This window comes from Pleurodeles waltl, chromosome 10 (genome assembly GCF_031143425.1).
Source record: "Pleurodeles waltl isolate 20211129_DDA chromosome 10, aPleWal1.hap1.20221129, whole genome shotgun sequence".
In the NCBI taxonomy this organism is placed as follows: Eukaryota; Metazoa; Chordata; class Amphibia; order Caudata; family Salamandridae; genus Pleurodeles; species Pleurodeles waltl.
The window spans coordinates 155,658,278-155,681,517 of NC_090449.1; the positions used below are offsets into that span (position 1 = coordinate 155,658,278).

The window sequence follows — 23,240 nt, forward strand, 5'->3', positions numbered from 1 at the left end:
ATGTCATGCAGATAAAACAAGCATACAGACCTGTGAAATGTGCTCCCGCTCAGAAACCGTAGAGTGGCGTCATTCTGTTCAGGCTAATAGACTCTAGTATCAGATCTGCTGAAGGACTCCAAGTCAAGGGTGGTTTTTATTAACTTTATATAAGCACTGCACCTTCCTGAAGCAAAGTGATTAATGTCACATCATGTAAGGTCGGTTAGGACGTGGAAGATGAGGAGCTCTGTGTGTGCATGCTACTGCGTTTCATTGAAGTTTAAGTAAAGAAAAAGAGAAGGAAAGTTCATTGGGGCACATACACAACGAAGCTACATTTCATGGGCAGTTAGGATGTTAGGGGAATTAATGAACATAGTTTTCATTTTTTGAAGTTATGTTTATTTATGAGACACTAGTCACAATTATGTTCTATAGAAGAGGATGATAATTGTCTTATAGGATAAGAATCAATAGTTAAGCTATAATTTAATGAGTGAAAAACTGTTCACTTTTTGCCAACAAGAAACCCTTTCGTGTTGCGATCCGGTCTTAGTAAAATAATGTAGCACTTGGGAATGAATATACAACCCAGGAGTCCCGCAGTGGAGGCCAGGATGGCGAAAATCTCCACGGCCACCATGTATTTGCCCTTGGTGCTCAGGTAGGCTGGGATGAAGGCCACCCACACACTGCAGAAGACCATCATACTGAATGTAATGAGCTGAGCCTCGTTAAAAGAGTCCGGCAACCTTCTGGCAAAGAACGCCAAAAGAAAGCTCAGGAGAGCCAAAACTCCAATGTAGCCAATAACAAGGTATAGAGCAACAGCAGAGCCATCATTGCACTGCAGAATCATCTTCCCCATTTCAGAGGTGTCGACGTCTGGGAAAGGTGGAGCGAGGATGATCCACACGATACATATTATACCTTCCCCCAAAGATAAGAAGATGACTAAAGAGTTTCCAAGTCTTGGTCCAACCCACTTCCTCAGCTGGCTGCCTGGCTTTGTGGCATTGAAGGCCAGCACTACTGTGACGGTTTTTGCGAGAACGGAAGAAACAGCAATGGTAAAAACAATTGAAAAGCTTGTTTGTCGTAGTACGCATGTTACTTTTACAGGTCGGCCAATGAATATTAAACAGCAAAGGAAGGAAAGTATTAGAGAAATGAGGAGGATGTAGCTCAGGTCTCTGTTGTTGGCTTTTACAAGAGCGGTGTGATGGTGTTTTATAAAGATCCCTAGAACACCAGCTCCTACTACTGAAAAAAGAACTGAGGAGAAGGCTAACAGAACACCCAGTAGATCCTCATAAGACAAAACCTCCAGGGTCCTTGGAAAACATGAATCCTTCTTCTCATTGGGCCACTGATCTTTAGGGCACCTTACGCAGTTTTCCATGTCTAGGAGAAAAAGAAGAAGTAATGTAAAAGAGAGAATGTTATGCACAATCCATAAAAACATAAGGAGGTAGAAAACACCTCAGCCCTTAATATTGATATGGGTCTCTTAAAACCATGTTTTTGAAATGCAAATATTTTTATGCTGAAACAAAAATGTATTAAAAAAAAAAGAATCATGTTAGGTCTGAAGTATTTGTTTACTCCTTTCCTCCTACTACTGGCGAGTCTGACCCTGGCCAAGCTCTAACTCATATGTCCACCCTGCTAGCCTTGATCAGATAAAAAATGACGTGGCTCTACCTCCCTTGTCCACCACACATGACTCTTTTAACAAGACTCTTCAGTCAGCCTTTGACTCCCAGTTTCTCCACTTGCACTCTGCCGCACCACATATCCAGGCCTGACACACTCCCACCATCAATTCCTTTCATAAGCAAGTGTCTCTCCATCCCCAAACGTGGAGGAATTGCCAGCAGACCTCCGGCACCGCAACAATTAGAACCATAAATCCCACCACAAGAGGTCATTAAACAGCTCAATCTTCCTATAAGTGTGACCTTATCTTCTCAATCAATTCAGTCCTATGTTTACTGCTATTCTGTTTGGTTAGCTTGTTACCTTCCTTCTGTGCTGGAGCATATCCACTATTAACTGTGCTTACGATTTCTTTAAAATCATAATTTTCAGGGACGCACACAACACATTTCTCACTGTCCCTCTGCACTTATAAACACCAGCTATGCCCCCTTCAGTTTGCTCAAATCACCTAATTTTCCCACCAAATCTTCAAAGGAACATGTTCTCCTACAATTTACTGTGAATCCTTCAAATGACTACCCAGAATGTTTCAAACCTTTTATTTTTAAACAGTGCCTGCTTGTATAACAAGCATTTACAATGCAACGGGTCTCGCTTTTGCTCATGTTAGAGCTGATCGTGTTGTAAACTCCTAACCCGACTTTTCACCTATCGGGCAAAAGTGCATTTATGTACATAACCCGAAAAAGTGAAATTAACTATGTAAAGCGCTCGACTTCTGCCATGCGAGATCGCGCTTGTAAATTAGAGAAAAAGAAGTCCACGAGCCCGATGGAAAAACAGCGAGCCTCGCATGTTTTCTGTTCTTGGTCGCTGCGCTCGAGGAGGGCTAGCCACCGGAAAAGGCATGACGTATGCGTGCCTTCCACTAATGAAAGCAAGCAGATTTTATTAGGCAAGCCCACGAACCAAAAAAAAAAACCCACTGACGTGAAGTTGACAGGGCTCCGAGCCCTTTTCTAAATACTAAAGCGTCTCGCTGCAATACGCATGCGCGAACGCATGCAACGCAGGCTCGACCCTAAAAATAACCACAAAAACGGGGTAAACAGCTATATATTCCCCATTAAGTGAACATTGGGAAATTGGCATACCTACAAATCTCTCCTCAGGTTATCAAAGGGGGATGATTTATTGTTTGCAAGAGAAGCAGAGGTGACCATACTCAAAATGTCTATTGTTGTATTGTGTTTAGTTTTGTTTTATCTGGAGATTGTTTTGTTTAGTGACCACACCACTTTACAGCAGTTTCCGAGGTCTTCAAGGAATACTTTAGGGAAAGGCAGTTGGGTATCCAGATGGCCAGTGATTCCTTGGTCATGTGGCTTGGTGGACCAGCAGGTCACTATGAGGGAGCAAGTCCTTACACCAGCCAGAACAGGGAGTTTCAGTCCAAATATAAATTCAAAAAGTTAAATGTAAATTGGGAGTGCTAAGGAGATTCCACAGATAAGCCTTATGAGAAAACATCAAAATGCAGCATGCCTTACACAAAGCATTCACAGGGATGGCTACCACACTGCGGAACTTTTTACTGGATGACATAAGATGTGAAAGAGATTTGGGTCCTTCAGAAATAAATCCAAGAACATTTCTCTTTAAACAATACTTAAATGTGCAGCTCAATTAGCTGACTGGTATTGTGATCTTCACCTGTTTCCTCTCTGCTCTAATTACCCTCAACGGTCTGACATATTTACTAATTATCCCTGATTGTTTCAAGTAGCTTTTTCAACTAAAGCATCATTCGCAAAACCACCACAACCACTACACCTGCTTTTCTTGCAAATAAGCTCACTATCGTTGGTGGATCTTAGCACACCCACTGCCAGGACTCCTTCAGACTGCAGAGTAAGAAGAGTGAAAAAAGAAAAACAGTGCAGCAGGTCATTTACATCTATACTCCCAAGATCTGGAGCTGAATCCCATATCCATCAGTACCGCACCAACGCTGCTCCAGTTTACGAAAGAGTTGAAGACAATTTTCAAAGAACACTATGTCACAATGCCTTAACAGTCTGCTAACCAGCTACCTCTCCTATCACTTGTTGATTTACACTTGTCTTTAACCCATTATAGGGGTTGTTCTGCCTTTTGGCTAGGTTTGCGCTATAGAAATACCACATACATACATACATACATACATACAAACATTTATGTTTAGCAAAATATAATTATCTAGATAGGAAAAGGTACTTATCAAATATGTTGAACTGTACACCTGTTTGCTCAAACAAAATTTCAGATGCACTGTAAAGGGCTCTCACACCCAATACAGGTAGACCAGCGCTACAGAAAAATCATAAACAAATACAAATAAAGTCACTGGCTTGAAGGCAAGTTAATTGTGGACCATTAAAATAAGATGTCTAGTTAGTTTAAAGAGTATACACCTATCCCTAATGTAGTGAAGGCCACAGCCATGCAGTGCTTTTTTTATTTTATTTTTATTTAATGCTTAGCGTCTTGACCTTTTTCCTGCCTTTCATCAGGCATCAGTTTCTGAGTTCCAAGGTTTGTGTGATGTGGTCTGTTTGTTGTAATCCTGGGACGGAATTGGCTGCACTTCTGTTTGTTCCTTGCAATTTATGTACCCTGCACTCTCAGCACCTGGCACCAGTCATGCAGGTCAGCTTTGGGGGTGGTGTTAAATTTTTATGCAGGACACTTTTACTGATGGCGGGATTGATCTGGCAGAAGCTCACTTTGCAAGTCTTGTTCCTGTAAACACTTTAATCATGTCCTTGTACCTAATGCTCTATCTCACATTTAGAGGGCAGTAGTAATGTGGGAAATGTGCAATAACTGGGCGTGCATTCTACTGATTTTGGTTAATTCTATAATACTGTATAAGAAATGTTGGAACACCATAAGGCAATTCGGGCACCATCCCTCCAATGCACGGCTCAAAGCTCCAAGTACCCACTCTCACTCAGTCCATGTGTTTAGCCCGGTATACTGGCTTCCTCCATTAACATCACAGGGCTACGCCCACCCTGCTGTTTTCAAGGCGAATCTCTTTCATCTGAAAGCTCATCAGCACAGTCAGACATCATCTTGAGCACTGTCTCCTCTTCATCATTTATTTAGTATGTTACATGTACGCATATATTTAACTTCCTGCGACTGTTCAGGCACTAGATATTGTCATTGTGCCTGTTGCCTTTTGTCTCCCCATCAATTCTCAATACCTTACGTTTTGGAATAGGTGATGTCTCAGGCCTCACAGGCCTCAGACAAATGACACCAAACTGAAGACCAAGCACATCCCTTCAGCACTTGACTCTCAAGGTAATGGTGTCGCACGGAGGTGATATGGGTTGTAAACTCAGAACTCATTAACACACCTATTAAAACTCAGGTAAATCAGGTGCAGTGAAGGCTTCTATTTCAAGAAAATACACACAAAGCTAAATACTACACATAGAATTGCAAATAAGAATACAATATGCAGTAGGCAAAATTAAAATCTAGATAGTATACAGGATCTTGGTGGGGATAGCAATTTAAGACCCCTCCTAAATTGGCTGCAGATAACCAGGTGACACATTACCTCCCATAAAAATATATAACGGGGGAACCCCATCAATCTAGTCTGCTGACTTTATCTGCAAAGGACCTAGTGTGAAATTGCAAGCCCTAACATGAAAAACTGCAATAGCCCTAACAAGGCTTTTTGTAACATCATGGACTCTTCATGAGCAACAGAGTTAGGCCTGCAGGCTCCGCCAAGGTCACCACAAGCAATAGGAAAGGCTGAATGCCTTGACAATGTACTTGCGTTTATTATTGCTCCGAGCAAAGTTCCACACTATTCCAAAGTCGCTGGGGATTTACTGCTCTAAAAAGGGAGCAGGGAAGAGTGTGGTGTGGGTTGGGTGAAAGTTGGAGGGTGGTCGGGTGGGAGACAGAGGGAAGTGGACAATGTGGCTTGGAGGTTGGAGTATTACATGCAGTACCTGGGGCCTTAGAAAGGGCTCGGGTGAGAGGCACACAGCAGAGATCTGCTGCACTTGCAGCTCAGGCCTAAAACAATTTTACTAACTAGATTGCCTGGCTGGTAAATTTTGGTCCAGGCGTTTACCCCTGGGAAATCCAGGTATACTAACACCAGGGCAGGAATAATTGGGAAAAGCAGTGTCCAACCCAGGAATGAAACTTAGTCCAATTTGCAATCTGCACTAATGCCTGGAAAAGCCTAAATTGTGGACTAATCCTGTACACTCTGACAGCAGCCATTGTGTTATTTCCACATAGAGTTATCCCTAAATTTACATTACCTTCTAAATAGGGGTGGGCGGAACTTGCAGCGTTACATAAATACTCCACAATATTCTGTGAGGTTCCACTTGCCCATAGGAGTTACCAGTCACTTACACGAGTCCAATCTGACCCGAACTTGCTGTTCCTATTAGTCATCCCTCCCAAGTAGGGACCGGGCTTCATGGGACCACACAGGCCATTAGCCAGGCTTGCAAAAACTTTTTCTAGTCCTGGACATATGCGGGTCACTTACCCCTGGCCGCGCTCCCGAATGGTCCAGGACTAGAAAAAGTTTTTGTGAAAAATAGCACTAAGAAACAGCTATAGAAAACTTCCACGTTAACGTCTCTGCAGTTTATCAGGAATGAAAGGTGGCAGAAACTCACGTAAATCTAGCAGGCGGCCATGTCAGAGTGAATAGAAGAGAAACGAGTAGGTGGGGTTGAGGGAATAAATTACCTTAACAAGCCACATCCCTGTATTCTGCTTGGCTCCAGTAAGGTTAGGCTGACCAGATTTTGAGGAGCAAAAACCGGGACAGGTCAGACATAAAAGAGGGACTAAAGACTTTACTCTCACTTTTATATCTGGCCTCTCCCGTTGTTTTGCGTAGCTTTGTGAATGTGTGCCTATACGTGTGTGTGTGTGTGTGTGTGTGTACACACACACACACACACACACACACACACACACACACACACAAACATATGCACACACACAAACGCCTACAAGACTACATATATAAAATTAGCTATGGCTTGACCTCCTACCCTGCACCCTAACACCCCCTCATCCACCTCTCTCTGCTCCCCACTCCGTCTTCCTTCTGGGAGCAGAAAGCGGACTGTGTTGCCTGACAGTAACAGAGAAATTACTTTAATTCCTCCATACTTTGTAGTCGCCTTTAACTTATACTTCCCTACATGACCTGACCTTTGTCCCAAAAACCGGGACATTTATTCAATGATCTGACCTTCGTCCCAAAAAACTGGAAATGTATTTAAAATTAAGAGAAGCATGGGGACACCGGGACAGTCCTCTAAATAACGGGAATGTCCGTGGAAATTGGGGACGTCTGGTCACCCTAAGTAAGGTCCACTTCCCAAACTTTATCTGCCATGCTCCTAGTGTTAATGGGGTGGATGATGTTATTCCGGAAAAGCATGCATTCAGATAGACAGGCTTCTGCTGTCTGAGTTGCACAAGCGCTGGCACATGATATGACATGACACTGTGACCATAGACATTGAAGATGGACGAATGTGCTGGAGCCAAGCAGAATACAGGGACACTTACCCGAGTTTTCAACTCCGCTCTTCTAGGCCGAAAATAACGAGAGCCCCGCTGTCTGGGAATCAAAGTTGAAAATGTTCTCTAACACAACAGCTGCAGCCCTGCCAAGTGCCACACATCTCATGTTAGAATAACGCATTTTCGGTCATTTTCTTGCAATGCCTGAGATTGTCACGCAAAAGAACCATGTCCTGAAGTGTGTTAAAACCGTGTAGTTCAAGTTTTTCACTTTGCTAGAAGCTCTCAGTACTGTTTATCAAAAGTCACAAGGTAGTAGTGGTGTATAATGGGAGGTATGGGATTCTCCATATATTACGAGAAAATATGCATTCTACTGTCACAGAAACTCATATCTCAGCCAAGCGAGCCAGCCCGCCTCAGCATCGCAATTCCGGGGCCCCATGGTCCAAGCACTGGTCCTTTGGTGGGAGGGGGCACTCATGGGAGATCTAGTGCTGGGGAATGTGCCCCACGCATGCTTCCTTCCCATAGATCATTAATCAAATAATGATGTGCTGACGCCCAGAAGCATCTCACTCCCTAAAGGAATGAAGAGAAAGTGTGGACGAGCACAATGCACCTGAGGTTACACAGCCAGCCCTCCCATTTCTGGTGCTTTGCCGCAGTTTTAAGATCTTCTTAGAGTTTCTCGTTGCTCAAATGGGTGTAATTTCTTATATTTATATGGTTCCATCGTCTTCTTCACTTGATTTTGCTTGCGAGAAAGTGTCACTCATAATTAAATAGAAATTATGAAAATGTCACACATAGCAGTCTGAAGCCTTGGCTGCTATGAAGCTGTTGCATCATGCAAGTCGTATGCTAATTTTAAGTGCGTTTCTGCTGCTTTCATTCCTGATAACCTGCAGAGACATTGGAAGTTTTCTACAGCTTTTTCTTAGTGTTATTGTTCACAAACAGGATACTAGACTGGCCCGGAATGCCACTGCCTCCCTCCATGGATGGAATAATGGTGCAGGCATGTGTGGATGCGAGAAATGTTGGTCGGAATGAATCTGGGATCCTGAAGGAGAGGAAATGAAAAAATAATGGAGCCGAGAATCTTTTGGTTTAAAAGAGCAAACAGGATGAGTTGGTGGTGAGATGGAACCTACCAGCAACTGAAAACATGCCATTTGAGAACAAGGAACGGGCTTTAAATGCTGATTGTAAAAAGGGTGGGGGTCCACATTTCTGCAAACAGAATTACCGTGACAAGCACTACAAGCCCATTGTGCAGAAGTGATTGCAAGCACAGAGAACTAAAGGCATAAACAGAAACCAAGGGGCAGCAATGTATTACATCATTTACAATCTTGGTTTCCTTGTTCATCTTCAGCCAGCCCTTCATCTTTTAGTTAATGCATTTAAGTTCAGTTTTTTATTACCAGATCGTTGACTCATTGTTAATAAACACATGTTTTGTGTATATACATAAAAATAACCATAATAATAAAGTTATTCTTTATTATTTAAACCACGTATTCCTTTTTATGACATTAACACTTGTTTTAGCTTTTACTGCTTTTTAGGTTTCGCCTGCATGCGCGCTTGCGTGCATGCTTGTGAAAACTTTTGTTGGTCAAAAAAAATAAATTAAAAGGGCTTGGAGCCAACCACTTACTTACCTGAACTTACTCCAATGTTGCTCTGATTGACCTACTTCAGATTGGCCAGCACATCTTCTTCATGTCACTTCCTGTCTTCGCCGATCTTGCTGTCGAGTTGCCTGTGGACCTAGTACTCCTTCCGGTCACTTCCTATTGGACACAGGCCAGTGTCCTTCCCACTGGCTGCGACGCTGAAGGTACTTCTTTTTTCTTCTTGCATGCCGTCTTTCTTCTCTGATGACTTCGCTGCCGTCTTCTCTGTCTTCTTTCTTCGTTCCTGATTTCTTTTTAATTCCAGCATGTTGTCTTCTTTCTTCAATGCCTTCTCCTCGTCTTCTTTCTTCATGGCCGTCTGTCTTCTTTTTCCTTTCTGCATCCCGTCTTCTGTCTTCGCTATCTTCTTTACCGCATGCCGTCTTCTGTCTTCTCACATCTGCACTCTTCTCAAGAGACGTGTCTTCTCACGCCTTCTGTCTTCTGCCATCTTCTCTCTTCTTCCACCTTCGGTCTTCTGCTGTGTTCTGTCTTCTTCTGTGTTCTGTCTTCTCCAGTCTTCTGCCGTCTTCTGTCTTCCATCTTCTGTCTTTCGGGTTCTTTCTTATGTCTTCTTCCGTCTTCCATCTTCTGCCTTCTTTTTCCTTCTACTTTTAGAAGCAGTGCCTGTTTTACCCTCCGTACATGCATGCATTGTCCGCGTTAACATTCATATAACACTTGCAGTATTTGTGGTTCGAAATGTAAAGAAGACTGCAATTTGTGATACTCATCCTGATCTACAGTTTGTAAAGTCAGGCATTCAGATGTGAGAATTGAATAGCAGACAAGAAATGTGATGTGGTGGACCGGTATTATAACTCGCTGGTAGTTTAAGCCCAACTGGACCAACTCAATAGAAGTCCGTGTCATCAGCCCCAAGAATAACTTCCCAAAATTCCCCTGTAAATGCATGAGTTCATTTCACAACAGTTGTCTACTTAAATTGTCCAGACCAATATGCAAGCATTTTAGCACTGACGTATTTACATCTGCTTGCATCGCTTTTTAGTGTTTGAGTGGTTAGTGGCTCATCTGTGACTGTGCAGACATATTTAATTTCTTTAACACTTCGATTTTTCTCGGATTCCAGCTTCCTACTGAATTTACAGTGGCTCTCACCGAACTCATGTTTGTTTTTCAGCAGACGATCCAACCAAAATACTGCGTCTGCTTTGCAAAACACCTTTACATGGCAATAGGCATAAGGTCTACCAGGGGTATCATCCGCATAAACAAAATTGGGCAGCATGATCACGCAACTCTGGAGATAGCATGCAAACATCTTATAGGTATAAACCCTGCAGTGCGGGCCCCCCATATCATCCTTGTCCGGCGCGTTTCTAGCAGGGGGCCAGGAGGGCCAGGCCCACCCAAGTAGCCCCCGGCCCTCCCAAGGTTCATATAGAAGTAGAAATATATATATTTCTTTATTTTCTTAATGGTTAATGAGGGCAATCAGCAGCCTCGCGTTCTGAACCTAAATGGTAAACTTCCTGACAAACACCAGTGCGGTAGGATACTTGAAGTGCCAGGGATAGGTGTGAAGCCTGTGGGATGGTTGTTGTTTAAATGCTCAGGTGAAAAACAGTGGTACCTGTGATATGTCTATTGTATCAAAAGAGGCTTGCAAGCTACAATTAAACATTACGTAAAAGATGACATATGGCCAGAGGCGCCAGGATTTTGTGATTCTGCTGATGTCGTGATTTCTGCATAATTATGGATTGGCCGCATTTGCCACATAGTGCCAATAATTTGCAGATTGAAACAAAAAATGTTTCTACTTCAAAAGATCAAAAGTAACTAAACCACTACCAAGTGTTGTCATGCAGTAGCAGGTGTTTTGTCGCGAACAGGCAAGTCACTTCTCTGTCCCAGATTGCTGTGTTTAGATGTTAAACTGATATTAGTGCTGTGAAATCTTTGTTAACATGTAAAAACGAGAAAATGGTGAATACTGCTTCAAAATACACCACATTAGGCCACATAATTTGCCTTTTCTTGTTGCATAATTTCTTACACCTTGCAGCATTATTTGGTTTTCCCTTGCCAGGTAATAACAGTTGGCCCTGAATATGGCAGAAACAATCTGAAATGTTTTTGCCATCCTAAGAAAAGTAATTGAAAATATGCATACAATGAGTTTATATCTTTGTAGTGGTTGTAGTTTCTTCCTGCCTGTGACCCTATTCTTAACTCATTGTGCTATATAAAAAAAACCCCAAATTTTTCTGAATTGAAAAGACTTTTCGAAGTTTCAATAGCATAACCCAGATACAGCACGGGCCTGCGCAGTGCAAGTTCCTATTATAAGAGGAACAGAATTTGGCAACTATTCTGATTCAGAGCTGGCAACATGTACTGCAACTGGTTGCTGGCTCCAGGGCTGGGATTATGATTGGTGGATAGAGCTGAGAATCTGATTGGCTGTTGGTTCTAGGGCTGTGATTGGTGGATAGGGCTGAGATTCTGATTGGCTGATGGTTCTGGGGCTGTAATTGGTGGATAGGGCTGAGATTCTGATTGGCTGATGGTTCTGGGGCTGTGATTGGTGGATAGGGCTGAGAATCTGATTGGCTGTTGGTTCTAGGGCTGTGATTGGTGGATAGGGCTGAGAATCTGATTGGTTGCTAGTTTTAGGGCTGTGATTGGTGGATAGGGCTAGGATTCTGATTGGTTGCTGGTTTTAGGGCTGGGGCTGTGATTGGTGGTCAGGAATAGGGCTATGATTGGGGATTAGGGCTGGGTCTCCCATTAGTTTGAATCAGGGCTAGAAATTGGATTGGCTAGGGTTAGGACCAGCTTCTTATTGGCCAGTAGGGTTATTTAAGCCAAGGACTCAGGGCGTCTCAACCCGGGCGGAGAGGCAAAGGGTGGAGAGCACAAGGGCAGTTGCCTGTTTGGGCCTGTTCGGGACAGGTAGGGACTAGGGCCAGAAATGCTGCCCAATTCTCAAATGACCAGGAATGGATTCAGCCCCTACACTTCCCTCAACATGCAAACACACATTCTACAAAGACATCCAACTCGTGCATCACAAACTTACCACAGACAGATTGCCATGTCCCATCACCCAACGCAATACCCTTTATACAACACATATACACATATCCTCCACAACTACAACAGTCAAACACCTTCATTCTCACAGCAAACACTACTCTCTCCACTCCCACTAACACAACCTGCCATCACCCACACAACACAAAACTACAGTATACATTTCTCTCAGTCTCATCCTTCCAGATACACACTCTCTGCTCATACTAACCAACAACACTATCCGCTGTTTGCTCCACACAGACCACCTGTCATCATAACAATGCCCAAACCCTGCCTTCAAACACACCATCTACAAACACTCTTCCCCTCTCTTCACCAATTATACACAACCATACAATCCCCACACTTCACTCCACCACACATATTACCTCTTCCAGTCATCACAACTAACACTAACTCCCCTGACACACATCCATCACCTCTTACACACCTCGTGCAATCATCTCCAAAACACATCAACACCCCATCTAACACTCAAATTCCACTCACCAGCACTAACTCACATACAAATCCCTCACCAAAAACAACTACACCAATATCCCCTCTCACTATTCCACAAAAACAAGACAGACCACACACATCAGCACATCAAATCAACACAAACTTACATTACACTTATCGTCATACCCACTCCCGCCCTCAGCACTACACAAAGAATACAAATTCCATCCTATCTCCACCCCTACTTTCTCACTCTTCACAAGCACCTACCACAAGCACCCCATCCCAGCAACTTTAATTCACTCGCCTCTCCTCCATTGCACAATTTAGAGCCTTACATCATGATCCACATGCTCCTCCACCACCCCTAACCCATACTCCATCCACACTAAACAAACGCAAACAAAATAAAAAACATGCCACTCTTAGCAACCTCACATCCCCTTGTCTATTACATAATAAGACTATCCTACAAAAAACAGTACACTCGTCATGGCTCTCTTAGCCACCAAGTCCACTACCCACACACACAGACCCAATTAAATGCCTCCTTAACCTGCTGGAAGAGGAACACTATATTTAAAAGCAAGACTATTGTAAGCCTCAAACAGTTATCACAACTAGCAACACTCCTGCTTCAAGCTCATATTATACTATTTACCCTTCTCCTAAACAAAACAACACTACCACTAACACAGCTTTATTAAACTGCCAGCTCATAAATGCTCGATCACTCTCAAAACAAGCACCACATCTATGACCTGCTCACAGACACACAACCTGACTTACTATTCATAACTGAATCCTGGTTGGGAGATGACATGGCCCCAGTGTTGCACGAAGCCGTTCCTCCAGGCTATCAAACCATCACACGAAACCGTATAGGCAAGAGAGGAGATGGACTAGGTATTATATTCAAACAGGCATTGAACCTCAGTAAAACAGACAACATCTCCATACAAGGTTGTGAAGCCCTCCTTACCAGATGCCACCCTACTCCAACTTCCTCCTGTAACTTTCTCCTCCTTTACAGACCTCCACCTAACAACTCCACATTCCCAGATGCTTTTCTAGACACAGTCTCAAACCTTATTACACTATACTCCAACCTATGCATTCTTGGGGATCTAAACATTTGGTTTAACAAACCCAATATGCCCCATCCAAAAGCTATCACCACTGGCCTAGTCGCATTGAACCTACATCAGATTGTACACAATCCCACACACATTGCTGGACACATCCTAGATGTCATTTTTGCCAAGCCTGAACTAGTTACGGTTCATAGCATCACGCCAATCACTTGGTCAGACCACCATTTGATAACTTTCCGACATACAACTCCACAAATCAACACACCCCACAACTACTTACATACATGCACCTATCAACCATGGAGCAACCTCAATTTGGATGACTTATAAACACAACTAACAGCCAACACAGATCTAGATACAATTAATTCTGTGACAAAACTTTCTGAGTGGCTACAGGAAGCTTTTGATATCCTAATACCACTCAGAAAAACTAAACACGACAAAAGAAACCCAACACCTTGGAGAAACATAGAACTTAAAAAGATAAAGCAACAAATCAGAAAGTTGCAGTGGACCTGGCTCAAAACAAACAACAGTCAAGACAAACTGCAGCTACACAAACTTAACAGAATATACAAATCATCAATCAAAAAAGCTAAAAAAAGGTACTACTCCGACAGAATTCAAAATGCTCAATCTACAACCAAGGAATTTTATAAAATTCTCAATGAATTTCGAAAACCTACATGTATGGAAGGAAATCATCCCACTACTCAAAGTTTCACAAACAAATTGGCAACTCACTACACAACCAAGGCAGACACATTGGACTCCTATTTAAAACAGAAGAAAACCATCAGCACCAACCCCTTTCCTAAAATACCCTCTAAGAATAAACCAACCCAACCTCTACAGTCCTTCAAACAAATATCCCAAGGTGAATTTATGGATTTGGTCAAAGCAAGCAGACCTTCCGGTTGCTCTTCTGACCCTTGCCCACCACAAATCTTCAAGAACATTCTTCTATCTACATCTGCTACCACACCTGTAAGAAGAATCATCAACAACTCTTTAACTACAGGAACTTTTCCTGTAGACCTGAAAAAGGCATACATACGACCATTATTAAAGAAAACAAACCTAGACCCGCAAGACCCCAACAACTACAGACCAATCACAAATGGACCTTTCCTGGGCAAATTGATAGAAAGAGCAGCGTTCGCCCAGATGTCACAATTCATTGAAGACAATTCTATACTTTCAGACTTCCAAACTGGATTCCACCCAGGAAGAAGCACTGAATCGGCACTCATTGCAATCTGGGATGATCTTAAAAACACAGTCGACCGCAATGGAGTTGCTGCACTACTTCTCTTGGACCTCTCGGCTGCCTTTGATACGGTTGACCATGACACCCTAATTCAAAGACTCCATGAAGCCGGCATACAAGGGATTGATCTCGACTGGATTACTTCCTATCTTCAAAAAAGATCTAATATCATCCACTCGCCCCCCTTCTCGTCCGAACCCTACCTCACAAAAGCAGGGGTCCCCCAAGGATCAATCATCTCACCTTTGCTTTTCAACATCTACATGATATCCTTACCAGAACTGATCAATGATTTCCTTCTCACATGCTACAACTTTGCAGATGACACACAAATATTACTTAAATTAAAATGCCCCAAAAACATTGAAAACTCACAAATCTTCAGTTGCCTAAGAGCCGTTGATCAGTGGATGACCTGGAGCCATCTCAAACTAACTACCTCCAAAACAGAAATACTCATATGTGGTGACTGGAAAAGTTATGACCCTCTGTGCGTCTGGCCTGACCACCTCCTCAATTTTCGAAAGAAGTCAAAAACCTTGGAATCACCATGGATTCCAAGTTAACTATTAATGCTCAAGTGGACAAATTAGCACGAACAAGCTTCATCACCTTGAAGACTTTACGACGCATCTTCCCCCACCTCGGATTTTCCATGCAAGGTGCAAGCTACTATCTTGCTTGTACTATCCAAACTGGATTATGCCAATGGCCTCTACCATGGATCATCTCTATCTATTATGAAAAAACTACAACGTATCCAGAATTCCGCAGCCAGGCTACTATTACATGTAAAGCCGCAAGCCCACATCTCCCCTGCCTTGAGAGCACTACACTGGTTACCCGTTGCCAGAAGATGCACTTTCAAGTTGCTTTGTATCACCCACAAAGCTATACATGGAACAGGACCGCTTTTTATCAGAAACAAAATAACCAAATACATCCAACAAAGAAACCTCCGCTCAAGATTGGCACCCCGCCTTAGAACATCACCATACAAGAAAAAGACTATAGGTGGTACAGCCTTCTCTGTTCAAGCAGCCAAACTATGGAATTCATTACCCCCAACTATAAGAGCCACAGATAACTTTCTTGTCTTCAGAAAACTACTCAAGAGTTGGCTCTTTCCTGCATAACCACCATATTCAAACAACTATGGACTGCATATGCCTATGTTGATAAATATTTTTTCTGATTATGTGTATATTTCTAGTTATGCATAGTTCTTTAGAAAATATGTATTGCTACTATGTCATAACAATAAAATACACACACACTCTTTATACCTGTTTGACTAAGTATATTTACCCATGGTTCTAATTATGTATTGTATGTGCATATGTGTGTGTATTCATGTGTGTTTGTATGTGTGTATGTATATATCTATATATATATCTATATATATATATATGTATGTGTATATGTTGTTTCTGTGCTTGGCATGTTCGTGGGTCATTGCATGGCTCCTGGGTGGGTGGTTATACTAGATATCTATGAATTCCTGCTCTCATCTTATCACACTTATCTACCCATCATCATATGTCATGTCTCTATCAAACTATCCTCCATTCCCACTCTGACTCATCCCAAATCCTTTCTACTACTTTCATCTCCTAAATAACTCTGCCTAAGCTCTTCCCTCCGCTTCCACATCTACTCACCAAACCTCACTCTACTACCATGAGCTCCCACACAACCCTACTAAATTCTCCCTCATTTATCTCACCCTGCTACTATGCTTTCCCTAACCCTTCCACAGACTCTTCCCTCCTCCATCACCCTTTACTCATCCCAAGCCTTTGGGTTGAGTAAATGAAGGATATACTTCCAATTAACACTTCTGGATTTCTTTCCTCCTCCACCCCTCCATTACTCCAGTCAATCTAACTAACAAACTCTCATATCTGCGGCTCAAATGAACTCATAATAATACTAAAACTGTACTCATATTTCCCGATACTAATCCATCACTAATTCTTGTTGGGTTCCAGAGTAGCGAGCTACTCACCGAAAAGCGCTTCAACGCCTCGTCAGGGGTAGTAAGCGCTATATAAATACTATTACAATACAATACAATACAATACAATACAACTGTACTACCTACTGCCTACTCCCAATCTCCAGTGGTGCTAGGTGAGTCTAACATAATTAGAAGGCCCTTAAGAGGGAGACAGAACCTTTTAGGGTACAGGGAACTGTGTATTTATTACCTCCCAACAAATTCTCTCTCTATGTCACATGGATGGAATTGGATTATAGGGCTAATGTAACCTCTCTGCCCTAAACCAATAAAATAATATAGTCGGCTAATGCACTTGCTGCTAAGATGTTCCTCTAATCTGTGGAGTTCTAATATTGCTCTTCAGAATTTCATTTTTAACTAAAAATTTGGACAGTAAACGTTGTAAAAAAGTCTATGTCCTGCCATCAATGTAAAAATTCTGAGCTTATTGCAGTCCCTGTTAAACAACACCCTTATTTGAGTTGCAAATAATTGTGTTTTGGTGCATTTTGAAAGGCTGAGCACATAACCAGGTTAGACCACTAATGTTATTAACTATTAATTAACTCACAGCTATGGATGTGGTGGTGTCCTTTTGTCAGTAGTCCTGAAAACCCTTCGTCCACAGCTTCCACCACTGTGGCTTTATGAGTAGTGAACTTAATCATACATTTTAGATTCTTGACAAGAGGAAATGGTGATAGGAATGGTGCATAGATGAGATATGGAGATTACTTACAGAGTGTGAGGATAGAAAAGATGAGGGTAAGGAAAAAAGGAAGGATAACAAAAAAGAATGGTAAGGAAAGAGGTGGATGAAAGAAGAATAAACTAGTGAGTAGACGGGAAGAGAAAAATATGACAGAAGGACTGATTAGAGGTATAGGAGAGTGATATGTGATACAAGGTAGAGATTGTGATAAAGATGTGTTGAAGGTGAATGAATAAGGGTATGGCAGGAGGACAATGAGCAAAGTGGGTGATGGGAATAGGGTGATTGATAGATCTGAACTGAGAAAAAAACAAGAGGTGGGATGAGAAGGAAGAATGGAAAGGGGTGGAGGTGCTGAAATAGGCTGATAAAGGATTAGGATGATGAAAAACAAATGTAATCAGAGAGGAGCGATATCAGCATATGGTAAATTGTGTTGGGACAGAGAAGGTATGTTAAAAGGAGAGTGGTAGAACAGGAGGGAGAGGAGAGTGATGAGTGAGAAGGGTGTTGGAAACAGAGAGGGTGATGGAATGGAAGAGACTAGAGGAAGAAAAGAAGAGGAGGAGAAATGCCAGTCACAATTTAGAAAAGACTGTTCAATCTAGAGGCAATCACCTGACCTATACATTTCCACATTGTTCTCCTTAAAATACTTTCAACTGAAAGGACTGACACCTCAATATTGGTTGAAAAACTAATCATCAAATTACAGTTATAGTCTTAATCCTCAGAATCAGTGCTGTTGGCACAGTGGGCAGCTAAGGTAACAAACAGATTTGCATATGATGTTTGGCCAGTTGCCACCTTTGACTGCTTTTTCTGTTGTTATTATATTTATTTGAAGTAAATGGTCAACAGTAGGGTCTCCAAAACGTCCCACAGTCCTGTGCAATCCCTTTAAAATATGCAGCCCCCCACTTTTAGTTGTTCTTCTGCGCACACACACTGTATAATCTAGGACTCGGTGCTGCTGGTGTTTGAGATGCTGTGAGTTGCCAGTGGGGAACAAGTACAGGGCAGCAGGATTACAAAGTCCATTTATGCACGCCCACAAAAGCACAACCACTTGTTCAGAAACAGTTCAAGCTTCCTTTACAAACACACATGTATTACCCTGGAGGCAGCAGCAGGGAAGGTAAGGCTGACAGACGAGGGTGAGCAGGAGAGAGTCAAGGTTGAGCTGGAGAGAGAGGAGGTTGTTTTTTCAAAGAGGGCGTCTGAAAGCTGAGGCAGGGGTGGGAGACAGGAATGTGCGAGGGAGATAGGAGGTCAGGCAAAGAGGCCAAGGATACTGAGTAAGAGAGAGTGAGGCTGGAGAGGGGAAGAGAAGAAGCAGGCGAGTGCGGGAGAGAGTGAGAGAAAGGCATGGTAGAGAAAGAAAGTCACAGCAACAGTGAAGAATGAAGTGGAGACGAAAGAAGAATGTGGAAGTACAGTGAGAGGACAGTAAAGTAAGGTAAAGAGAGAGAGGAGATTGAGTCAGAAAAAGAAAAGGGTGATGGGAAAAAGAGATTAGGATACGTTGGAGAGAGAGAAAGAGGAGGCCACTGCAGGGAGGCAGGAGGATGAGATGGGTGAGATGGAGAAAGAGGAGGGTGAAGTCAAGAGACAAGAGTGAGGCAGGAGGATGCAGAGGGTGATAAGAGCAAGACGAGGTGGTGGCAAATGAGGGTGAGGCACAGAGGAAGGAGGATGAGGTGTAGAGAAAGGAGGGGCCGGCAAAGAGAAAGGGGCGTGAGATAGGAGAGTGACAGAAAGAGAGAGTCAACTAGATAAAGAACTTAGCTACACAACAAACCCTTAGAGATAGCGGTAACACTAGTAAGCATGACCCACAGTATGCAGAGCATGAAGCTCATCCCCTATAAGACTCCCCGGCATGACCAGACCCAGGTCTCAGACACTCAGGGGATGCTGTGCAAATCCATTCATCATCATGGCCCACCTGTGCTTCTTCATGGCCCTCCCAGATCCAGTAACCTGGAGCCGGGCTTGATCCTCGTTAAGGCCTGCAGTGCGGGCTGCTCGTCCGAAGGGGTAGTTATGAATCCCATTACACACTTGTAAAACAATGTTGAATTGGAAACAATTCTTCAGTTTCACTGCCATATTTAAAATAGTCTATTTTCCTAATTCTGTTCATAGAACGAGCAGTGTTCTGTGTAACATTGCACCACGGGTCTCACAATCTCAACAAGCACTGGCAAAGCCAATAGGTTTTGCCTTTGTTTTTTCATTTGCATTCCATCTTGCTATCAAACTGGATTATAAATATTACAAATATTACAAAAAGGTTATAATAATGTTTGCTTTAAAATTGATAAACCGTTTATAGTTGTTTATGTTGTCATGTATGTTAAATTAATAAACAACATAAACAACTATTATCAAATTTAAAACAAACATTATTATAACATTTTCCTAATATTTATAATCCATTTAGATAGTAAGATAGAATGCAAAAGAAAAACAAAGGCAAAACCTATTGGCTTTGTCAGTGCTTGTTGCTTGTGGTGCTGTCAGGTGAGTAAAGAAAGGACACAGAGAAGCAAACATTCTTTAATCCAAAAATGTTTAGAACAACTCTCTTTGCCACTGTTCAGTGGGATTTAGTTTTAAGGGGGCTCGATGATTTAAAAAAACATAAAACAGCACCAATCATATTATAAACATTATCTCGGGAGCAGGGATTGCTCACTTAGGCCTAGATTTACTAAGCCTTTGTGTCGCTTGTTTGATGCAGGGCAACAGAAAGGCTTATTTGGAATTTACAAAGCCACGCAAGGCCTGATTTGTGTGGCCTTGTATGTATTTGTAAAGCAATGTAACACAGCGCAGCTGCTTGGGCTGCATTATGTTACATTTCCACCTTTCAGGCATTCTATGGGTGGAGAATGGGCAGTTCCATGCATCCATCCATAGAGTATTGTGCATTCTCAGATTTACTAAAGCTAGTAAACCCTGGAATGCATCAGATTGCCCCAGTGAGGCATAATGAGAGCATAGTCCTCCTTGTTATTTCGTGTATTCTGCACAACAAATGGACAGAGGAAAATGCCTCTACGGATTTTTTTTTTTTTTGTTGTGCAGGACGGAGTCCCTTCCTACACACAATCCTAGCTGTAAGGTAGGCACCCCAAGAGTGCGTGTGTTGGCGCTAGAAGAGAGCAGAAATGTTCTGTTATCTTTGTATATATGGGGCATATCATCCTTTCACGCAACGAGGCGTAGCACCTTTGGTTGCTCCCCTGGCTTGTGTAAAAGTTTAGTAACTATGTCCCTGTGTCTGGGTGAAAATGTGCATACCTGTTTGGTTTGAAATTTCCCCTTCTGGACACGGGCTGCACGAGTAACAGCATACTTGTTTCTCTCGTTCAGGGACTTTTCTGAATCCGGGCAAGCAGCTTGGACTGCAAACGGAGACAGGAGTCTGTGAAATGTAAAAAACGTGAAGAGCTGTCAAAATGAAGGTGGTTTCAAGACACGCCCCAGTGTCTCGTTGTTTCACTGAGTAGAAACCAGTCTGATTTATTTATTCATTTTCTGTATTGTCATATTGCAAACATAAATGGAAACTGTGGCCAAATAAAATAGTTACACGCCAAGTCTGGTGAAAGACATTTATCGTGAAAAACTAAAGCTATATCAACGTCAAGCAAAGGAATAACCAAGCTCATTGATCTGCAACAGCCAATAAAAAGGAACAAGTGTAGAAAAAGAGGAAAGAATGACATGGAAGAAAAGATCAAAAACGAATATTGTAGTTAATATTACAATTGGTTTGGAGAACATAGCCTGAAAGGGCCTCCCACACATTGTCGCACGATCTTTGACTGATATAAACTTTCCTCCAAAGACATAAGATGTCAATGTCCTGGGTTGAACAGACTATTTCCAAGTGAGTCTTTCTTTTCCAGTTTCACCACACTGATGCTCTTCCAAACTGTCGAAGCTTGCATGACTCAAAGCTTCTAATCTAACATTAGGTCCTTATCATGAGTAATATCATTAAAAACAATTGCTTTGTTAAAGACTTAAGGATGAACGTAAGAATCAAGGTCAGTCCTAACAACAACATCCTCCCTGAACGGTCTCAGAACTCCAAAGTTACTAACAAGTGAAGTGGGACTCTCCGAACTTCTTCACACTTATTGAATCCCTTTGCAGGAAATTAGTTTTAGCCATGTTCTTCTGAATTTCTTTTTTTGGACTGCAAGTAGTATTTCAATCTCAGGAAAGTTGGGGCCTGGCAAGCAACTTGCAACTGCATGAGCACTTCTATAAGAAAAAAAATATTTGGCATATATGACCCTTTGTTTAGCCAATTGTGAATTGTGCACAACATGAAGTTACATTTAGTGACAAAGCCTTCAGTAATCATTTCCTTAACTTACACCTGAAGCAAGGGTGTACACAAGGCCACAGACAGCTCACGGAAGGCTCCCTTGATAAAACAGAAAAGGCAAGCTCAATTTGCAATAAAGGGTCCAGATTTAACTCTTCTGTAAGTGTGTATTAAAATGTTTCGAACAGCTCCTTGCCCTATCAATCTGGAAAATAAGACTTTATTTAAGATTTAGTCTCGGATGAGATCTCCAAATGATATAGTTGACAATACCAATTCACCACCTGTTCCAACCAATGTGCGGAATAATAATAACTGTTAGGAACTTGAAGAAAACGAAGGAAGTGGGTAGGACACTGGAGAGACAAGTTCTAAATTATGCCAACTACAGCCAGTGATCGTCTTAGAACCACTACTTGGTAACCTTGGTAGAACACAGAAACGAAAAAATAATTACTACAATGTTGCGAACAAACACGTATTAACATGCAGAACCGGAAACAGAACCCATCAGTTTACCTCTCAACTGGCTGCAAAGTGCTACGACTAGCCCAGGCCCTACCAGGTTCCAGGATCAGAGCCGAATACACAAAGGTGAAGGGCTCAGTACTGCCAAGGCAGCATGTTGACAACAATTCATAGAGAGCAAATTTTGATGCAGATGAGGATTAATACATTTTATAGGGCACTGAGAAGCAGTAGAGGCAGTGTGATCTCTGAAAGTGTTGAAGCGTAATACTTATCAGTAATTCTAGTATGCTGCCAAACAAAACAAGTCTGGCTTCATCAATAATCATTACTGAGCGCTCTCCCCATATCATATTTTTTTAAACGGGGACAAATAGTGAATTTTAAACAATAATTTTCACATACCTTCGCTAAAAGCCATTGCCTCTAAAAGGGCACTTATCATTGGTGGCTTTTCGACAGAGGTATTAGGGCATGGGTACTCGCAAACATTTTCCCAGGGGCCAAAAAGTTTGGTCTGTGACGTGCCTGGGGGCCGCATTGATGCCAGGGCGGTGGCGGGTGGGTGGGGTGACTAGGGGGATTGGTGGCAAGGTAGGTGTAGAGGAACCAAAGGATATACATCTAGTGGGTGAAATAAACAATGGGAAACCAGAAAACCTAGAATTAATCCCGGCTTACCCACTTTTCCAAATTTTGTGATCCTAGGCAATTGTTTAGTGCCACTTTCCCTCCTTTTTCTGCATTATCACATTTAAGATGACCTCGAAATACATGATTCATGGTGTGCACTGCACAAAACCTGCTTCTATGTTTGATTTAATAAACTATAATGTTGTCTATGTCTGATAGGAACCCAGGCCGCCCATAAAGTGCACATACCAAGTGACTTGCCTCTTTAATTTACTATTGGTGGTGTTCTCAGGGTAAGGG

The 23,240-nt window shown here is 42.3% G+C and overlaps 1 protein-coding gene across 1 annotated transcript in view; it reads right to left on the bottom strand.

Moving 5' to 3' along the window:
- Nucleotides 1-490: 490 nt before the first annotated feature.
- LOC138262392 (vomeronasal type-2 receptor 26-like) overlaps nucleotides 491-23,240 on the bottom strand; it is a 34,489-nt gene continuing 11,739 nt past the window's right edge. The window contains exons 2-3 of the mRNA XM_069212293.1: nucleotides 20,801-21,001; nucleotides 491-1,386 (exon numbers count right to left, since the gene is read on the bottom strand). Coding sequence (XP_069068394.1) covers nucleotides 491-1,386; nucleotides 20,801-21,001 — 1,097 coding nt within the window. The remainder of the gene's footprint in view (nucleotides 1,387-20,800; nucleotides 21,002-23,240) is intronic.